At 34.6% G+C, this 8,478-nt stretch overlaps 1 protein-coding gene across 1 annotated transcript; it reads left to right on the top strand.

Moving 5' to 3' along the window:
- Positions 1-809: 809 nt before the first annotated feature.
- On the top strand, positions 810-8,221 carry LOC110924261 (proline-rich receptor-like protein kinase PERK10). The gene is made up of 3 exons (XM_035986223.1): positions 810-1,088; positions 7,282-7,365; positions 7,961-8,221. The coding sequence occupies exons 1-3, from the start codon at positions 810-812 to the stop codon at positions 8,219-8,221; spliced, it is 624 nt and encodes a 207-aa protein (XP_035842116.1).
- Positions 8,222-8,478: the final 257 nt, after the last annotated feature.

Genomic DNA, 8,478 nt, shown 5'->3' with positions numbered 1-8,478 from the left:
CACGTAAAAGAGGGCCACAAACCTTACAGGCCTCGGGGCTATTGGTTTTGCGGGGCTATTGGTTTTGCTTGATAGACCAATATTACTTTATTTCTCCTCTCAATGGATCTCAGTTTTATATACATTTCAAATTACAAGTTTTGTCCTTTATGTTTGTCCCAAATTTCAGGCGCTGTCCTTTACCTTTAAAATTGATGAGTTTTGTCCTTAACGTTTCAAAATCCTGCACGTTATGTCCTTTAAGGCAAACCCAGTTAATTTCTTTTGTTAAATTTGATCATGTGCCTTGCACATGAGGGTAGTTTTGTCATTTCACCTTTTATGCACTAATTATGTAATAACTTAAATACCAGTACACCTCCATCTACCACCACACCACTCCACCATCACCCACCACCGGTAATCAGCACCGCACCACTGCACCACCACCCACCCCTAAATGGTTAACAACAACTCCTTGAGTCTGACAAACTATCAAATTCACCAAATGTCAAAGATCGTATATTCCCCAAATGCTTTCATCATCGCACAAATGAAGTAAAAATACAAAAATCACACTTGACCACAATGAATAAAAAAATAAGCAAAATGGTTAGAACTTAGAATGGTGCTCTCATATGAAAATGTGGCAGAACCTGTGTACCGGTGGAAGTTACAAAAAGTTACCTATTTACATATTGGGGTGGGTCTGAAGAATGGTGGTGGGCAGTGGTAGGTGGGGCGGTTGTGGGCGGTGGTAGGTAGGGCAGATCTGAAGAACGGTGTCGGATCTTTAGAGCTGGTGCCGGATCAGATTCGACTTCTCTGCTATGCCGGTGGAGAAACCCGCATCGTCGCCGTTGACCGACACACCACCGCCGCCACCATCTCCGCCCTCACCCACCACCTCTTCCGCACCCTCAATCGCCCCTTTGCTCTCAAATACCAGATCCCCTTCGGTACCAGAATCGATGGTTTCGTCGTTTGAGTCGATTAATTCGTCTACTTCGGATTCGAATTTGGTTCCAGTTGGGGTTGGTAACGATGATGGTATGGAGAAAAAGGTTAAAGTTGCTGCACGGGATGATGGTGGTGGGAGGTGGCGGCAGGTGAGAGAGGGGGGGAGGGAAGAGAGTGACGGTGGGTTAGGGAGAGAGAAGGCAATGTTTTTATATATATTTTTTAGAGTAATACTTACACAATAGTCCCTGAAGACAAGTTTTTTTACACAATGGTCCATGATGAGATGAAATGACAACAATGCCCTCATGTGCAAGGCATATGATCAGATTTAACAAAAAAAAAAAAAAAATAACTGGGTTTGCCTTAAAGGACATAACATGCAGGATTTTGAAACGTTAAGGACAAAACTCATCAATTTTAAAGGTAAAGGACAGCGCCTGAAATTTGGGACAAACATAAAGGACAAAACTTGTAATTTACTCTATGTTTTTCTTCTGATTTATGTATAACATAAAAAGTAAGAGATTATTTGACACTATTTAACATGATTTTATATAGGATTGACATCCTCTCTAATGTTTATTATCAACATAAGATGATGTTAAAAATTTCGGTGAGAATCTACTATCTACTACTTCTAATAAAGCAAATAACTTATGCCACGTGGCATATGCTGAGACCTTTTTTTTTTTTCAGTTGTCCGCCAAAACCATTCTCCTCATACGCTTTTCTTCTTTTCCCCTATTCTCTAAAACCTAATTAATATCCAACCGTTTCAAAATCATCTCTTCAATCAAGCGCTCCTCTCAATTAAATTCACAGTTTCCATAATGAATACAACCTTTCCTTTGTATCTTATTTTGCAAATCAAGAACCCTAAATCTAAGTCGATCTTCCCTTTTAGCGATTAGTCTTTGATGCATTCATCAGCTAGAACGATTTCTTCTTCGATCGGTATGTTCTTCCTTCAATCAGGCCTGGTGATATTCAACTACAGGAAACTAAGTAGCAGGTTTGTTTTCCTCTTCATCTTTAATACTTTAAACTGACATTCTTTCGTGATTCGTGTTCAATTGTGATTATCATTCATAGATGTTAATGGTAAGCATAGGTTAATGCTTCATGACGGATATCGATTTTGAAAAGGAAAGAGGGCTAGCGACTGAAGAATTGTGTTTAATGTACGTTCAATGTTAATTTATGATTCCTACATCCATCTTTTTGTTCGATTGTGAATTGTACTATGTCTGTTTGAATTGTTATTTTTGTTTGTGTGTTGATTTTATGTGATTTGGAAATCTAGGGTTTCTGTTTGTTCAATTTACAAGTTAGGGTTATTTTTTTTTCTTTCACAATTTAGGTGAAATTCAGATTGCGCCTTTTGGCCGTGATTCCAGCTGCATTTAGCACTCTGTCAATCTTAGCGACTTTCGACTCCTCTGTTTCGGATCACCTCCACATCGTAAGTTTTTTTTTAATTTTATTTGATTCAATATGAACGAATTTCAAATCATTGGATTAGTGTTTTTGTTGATGCAGATTGTTAGGGCACAAATTGGACCTGAGATGGTTCTTTTGTTGATAGATCTTTAAGTAGAACTAAACACCTGTTGTTTTTAAAGTGAGTATTATGATCTTGAAAAGTAAATATTATAGGTCCAAGTAGTGCCTTGGGTGAACCACATTATATGGCTAAAGCATGGCAAACAAAGCTAGCATGTGACATAAATTGTAAATTAAGTAGGCATCTGAGGATGAACCACTGGTGACCACAACAATCTCCGTCCTTTGCTTTTCTTATTTCAAGTGTAACGAACCTTCTATAAGAAGAACCCATGAAGAAATCTGACGAACTTATGGTGCGAGTTTTAAAGTCGCAGCCAATTGGTTTCGATTTAGGTAGTAAAAAGTCAAATCTCACATTTTTGAGATGCTCAGTAACTGGTTCAGTGTCTTTTTCTTTTTAATGTATCTATCTTGACCTAAATTTTCTTGATTAAAGTTGTTTTTGTTAGTTTGACTCTGATTATGCTTCAGATTTGACTCGGATGGACACCGTTGATTAGTGGTTGAGACTAAAAGGTACCTACTTTGTCGAGCTATTAAGGTTTTGGTGAGTAAAGAACAGGATCTGGATTTTTTTTTGTCAAGAATCGTTTATTAGTTTTGTTTCTTTTCTTTCCTTCTTTTATATTATAAATAATGTTTGTTGCTTGCAGGCTTGCAATGAATTCTGAAGTCAAGTAACATCCACCGCAGATATGTTGAGCTTGCTGGAAAATTTAGCCGCTGTTTCACACCGGCTACCTGCGCTGCTACTCCACTGCCCGGTCTCATTAGGTTTGCACAAATTAGCACAAAACTGTTTCAGTTTCATGATTTTTCGGATTTAAGTTGAATTTTGTGGGTGTTGTTTATGGTTATTATTTTATAAGTTTACTTTTAACCTATCCCGCATTTTGCTGACATGACATATGTTGCAGGCTTCTTTACAATAACAATTTATCAGGCCCTTTTCCTTTAGAGTATAGTGAACGGCCAATACATCTTATATTGTATGTGTTCTATCTTTACTAGATTGACATTGAAAACTATAGGTGTCAATATGTGTGAGTTGGGTAACTGTTAGCTCATTGTATTTTGTAAATATATATGTTTAGCTTGATATTGTGTTTTAATCACTCTGCTATTTTTAATTTTAGGGATATAGATATGCTTAGTAGGGAAATCGAATACTAGCGAAATTCAGCACGTCGGGAGACGCTCGCCCAAAGCTAGAAGGAAGGTGCAGTAAAAGAGGCTCCTATTGGTCCAACATCTCTCATATCCCCTGCATCAAAATATACCTAGCAAACTTCTTCTATACCACCCATAAAAATTGTAAGTAATATTTCAATAAAAGTACATTATCACTTCAATAAAGTCCAAAAAATAGTATGTGTTTGATTATCAAGTTAAACCCATCATTCCATCACAGCCTGTTTAATGGCAACGAGTCAACTGGATGGGTTTTCATTAAACTGGTGGCTCTTTATACGTTTTTATGTATTCGCAAAATTGTTTTGAAAATAAAATTTATTTTGTCTTTTTATGTTTACAGTCGAAACTGACAATATTTGTTTTGAACTGATGTCAACAGAATTCAGTTGTCTGTTACTTCATCGTCATTTGGTAAACGTGGTACTTTGTTGACTTAACGTTATGGAGTGTACCGTCAGAAGAAGATGATATGAGTAGATGTAGCCAGTTGTCCAATCTTCTTCCTTTATCTCTTACTATTGGAAGAAATTAAACCATTGAAGGTAGGTACACGTATATGCATAATTGATACTAAATGAACTTGCTTAACGTCTTTCTTTTTATAATAAATTTATAGATAAATCCTTACAAATGCTTCTCTTATGATTTGACAATACCGACAGGCAGAGAAGAACGAGCATCAATATAAGTTACCGGTTCTTTTATAGGCACAATATAAGTTAATTTTATTTTTTTTTTACAAAATGGGGATAAAAAAGACTTTAATAATCTAAGTGGCGTGTTAAAAAATAAAATAAAACTTTAGTCACTTTATTTCATGTCAGACGATACAAGTGTTTAAATCAAGTAATGTACTCTTTTGACCTGTATGTAACTATGGACTATGGAGAGGGAGACAAAGGTGAAATGAAAAAAAAAATAGATGGACATCGAGCAAACGAATCATGGACCAACCCAAGTAAATGGGCCTATCTATAGAACCACTAATTGGATGATACTCAACTTTTTGAAGGGGCTGCATACATAGTTTATATGCTGAACGTTGTTTCCTTTCTATGACATTTTAAAGGAATTTTCGGATAAAATCGGTATCTGTATTTGTTCTTTGACCCATTTACAAATTAATCGGATCCTTCAATAATCATACTCATCGCAAACTGTTGATTATGTACTGCAGTTTCTAATGTTAGTGAGTTCGTCAATGTCGATTTTGTTATTCTTTGTTCGTGTTTCTAATTTTTCTTTCTTATAGTTTGTGTTGTTCCTCGATTGTTTGCATTGTCTTTATTTTTGGGTTTCGTATAGTGATTTGTTGCGTGTACATACCTATTTGTTCATCTTCATGTGGTTTGTGTATGTTGGAATTGAGTATCTATACATGAAAAAGGTAGGTATTCTTCTATTTCTATTTAGGAAAAACACGGTTCGAAGATTCCTTGAAATGCTTTCACCTTCATGAAACTTTGATACTGGTGTACCCATTTACTATATTTTTTATGAAATCTTGACCTAGAGGTAACTTTTTTACATCAGCTGTTGTGGAGGAATTCAAATTTTAGTACTACTTATAGTGATCAGAGGACTAGAGTATTATGATTACAAGATGTTTGATATACTTTATTATGTTTGATTTTTTTTTATTAATGTTCATTGTTAGTAGTTATTTGGTGTTTGGATTTCTTAGATTAGATTTTGATTTTCGATGTTGATGTGGATGATTTTATTGTTATTTTCAGATTTTGGTAGGGAAAAGTGGATATAAGATTTTCCTGATGCTACCTTCCAGGTCGATACAAAGATTGATGAATCCTAAGCAACTGGAGTGGAGAAAGAGACCACTGCTAATGAGAACACTGCTGCTGCTCATGTAAGAATACATTTCAAACGTGTCATGTAGTTCTTGTTTCTTTGCAGCTAGCATCAGGAATGATTTTTAAGTCCCCAATTCTCTTTTATGTATAGCAGCATCACCACTTACTGAATACGTTTGATATTAAACCTTCGGGTTCAAGGAAAAACAATATAGTAGTGGTACGACTACCTTCCCACTAGACAGGCTTCAAGTTTGGCTTTCACATATGTACATGTTTGTTATTTTCTTTTGATTTGATTATTGTAAATTAATAATTTTGACTTGAAAATATATAACTTGATGTTTATTTGTGTAGGGGATTGATCCGATAATGTACCCATTGTTAAAATATAAACCTACATATTTAAGTATGCATTTTAGCTGGTGATAAATTATTTCAATTTATCCTTTCTTTTTTGCTTTTCCTTTTTATTTGTGTGGGTTTTCTTTCTCTTTTTATATTATTTGTTAACTATGAACTAATACTATTAATTTGGATACTATGAGAAAATTAGCAACTAATTGAACGTTGATTACATTAAGTGGCATTTTTAAGAGATCCTGAGTAAATCATAAAAGTGGTCAAAATAGGTATCGTATTGGTTTTTTTCCTGTGAGATAGTAGTGTTATACTCACAAAATTGTAGGGATGAGCTCGGTAGCGGTACCAAAAATTGGCAAATATGGGTACCGGTATTTGTATGTAAATTCGGTAAAATATCGGTACCGTACCGAACCGAAAATACTGGTACCAAAAAAGCCAAAAAGTGGGTACTGAAAAAAATTCGGCACGGGAAATTCGGTACTGGTACCAAGTCCCAAATGCCCATCCTTACAAAATTGTACTTACCCCAAATGGAACACTTGAAAATAGTAAAATTTGATTGATTTGCTTTAGGACAAAATGCAGTTGAGCTTTTGAACAAATATTCGATTCGATGAGTATGGGTGAGAGACTCTTGATTGGGCTTTGGTGAACGTCGCTAAGGCAGGTGATCGTGTGATCACAGTTAATGTTTGTTGAAAGTCAAGGTAGTATTGCAAGTATCCATTTTTTTTTTCAAAGTAAAGATTTAAACTTTGTTAGTCTATTCGTTTGATGTTTTACAACTTATGTATCGGGAAAGTAATTCACTTCTTAATAAGCATGTCCGGTTCTTAAACACTTGATGTTACTGAGTAAATATCTCATGTTTAATATAAATTGATTTTACTATTTGTTTTGCAGCTAATATAACTGGGATTGTTAAGCAATTATATTTCAAGAAGGATAAGCGGTGCATTCTCTTCAAGTTCTACTGTTGTTGCACTACAACTCAGCTTTAGAAGGAAGACTTCAACCGCCATGGTGTGAATATTACAAATTGTGATATGGCAGTTATAAGTTGCTTGATGAGGTGGAGTAATACTCTTTACATGACAACCGATATTTGGCAAATTTAATGCTCATTGGACGTTAGCGCACACAAATGGCAGATGAACAAGTGGGAGTTGGCAGGTATTCATTCTATGGCAAAAGTTGCAAGTATTTTTAGCATTAAAAAGACATAGTTTTTATGATTATTATATGACTAATACACATGGTTTTGAGAGATATAACTTTTTTTTATTATTTGATATATAAAATTACATTTATTTAACCCGTACAATATACGGGGTTCATAAAGATCTAACTTTTTATTGTTTAATATATAAAATTACATTTATTCAACCCGTGTAATACATAGGGTTCTAACCTACTTTTGCAGGAAAAGGTAGGAGCTTCACTTTTAGCACACACGGCGGCGCTACAGTTTTTAGAAGGCATACAGGTACTAGTGCCTGCCTTTAACTCTTGCTACCTTAAAATAGACAAGACTTACATGCTATTTGAGCTGGGAAATCGATCGGAGGCATACAGGGGGCTATTATTTATTGATTTACAAACCGGTTAAAGCTCTTCAACTTTAAAAATACATAAGTATACGAGAAATTATCTATACGAACTAAAGTTGGCATTAATTCATGAGAATGTGAGAGCGTATGCCCTTAATAGTCATAAGTATGTATGATTAAGGATTTGTATGGGGATATATCATTTCTCTTTGTATAAAAAGTGATGCCTACTTCTTTGAAGTTGATAAACATACTTTAAAATATATATTATTATATGTATTTTCATAAATATCACTTTAGCCCGGTTTGTAACCATGTACTAAAAGATATGCTCTACCCTATTAAGTTTAAACATGCAGTTTTAGAGTGGATGACTAATTCAATAGATATTTATTAATTATTATTTGTTATTTGTCAAAAGTGGTATATTCGATACGATATTGTCATTCTTCATTAGTTTATTAGCTTTTGTATTTAACTTTTAGATACTGTTTTTATAATATATAATCTTCTTGCTCTGCGATTACGTAGAACTACAGATTAGAAGAGATATTATCTGCCACCAACTTTTCGGATGGAAATCTCATTACGGAAGGTAGATTAGGAAAGGTGTACAAAGGACAACATTTGCAGTATGGGAATTTGGTGAATTTTGCCGTACGAAGGTTGGATCGTGAGTACGGGCAAGGAGACGAGTTTGAGACGGAGATTTTAATGCTTAAGAGTCTCCAACATAAAAATATTGTTTCCTTCTTTTGGCTTTGTGATGAGGATACTGAAAAGACAGGGTGATTATTTTGTTTGTATTATTGATGTATTATAAATTATCCATGAAGACTACTACATAAGGGTGATTATTTTGTTTGTACTACTAATGTACTATAAATGATCCATGTGATTTTGATGCTCTTTTAGTTTAATTTGTTAATTGTTTTTTGATCAATTCGATTTAGGAACTTGATTTGATGGACACTAATGTGCAAAAGAGGTATAGAGTTATAATATATGAAACATATGAATTAAAACTATTGTTTTGACCTTTATAGTCA

This window comes from Helianthus annuus, chromosome 17 (genome assembly GCF_002127325.2).
Source record: "Helianthus annuus cultivar XRQ/B chromosome 17, HanXRQr2.0-SUNRISE, whole genome shotgun sequence".
Lineage (NCBI taxonomy): Eukaryota > Viridiplantae > Streptophyta > Magnoliopsida > Asterales > Asteraceae > Helianthus > Helianthus annuus.
The sequence above is the reverse complement of the archived record's forward strand: the minus strand, read 5'-3'. Positions and strand labels throughout refer to the sequence as shown.

Bases quoted from the DNA above. Each gene is read 5' to 3' on its own strand.
- LOC110924261 (XM_035986223.1), top strand. From the start codon at position 810: ATGCCGGTGGAGAAACCCGCATCGTCGCCGTTGACCGACACACCACCG. The intron at 1,089-7,281 runs GTGAGAGAGGGG...TGTAATACATAG, and splicing joins GTGGTGGGAGGTGGCGGCAG to GGTTCTAACCTACTTTTGCA. The intron at 7,366-7,960 runs GTACTAGTGCCT...GCGATTACGTAG, and splicing joins AGTTTTTAGAAGGCATACAG to AACTACAGATTAGAAGAGAT.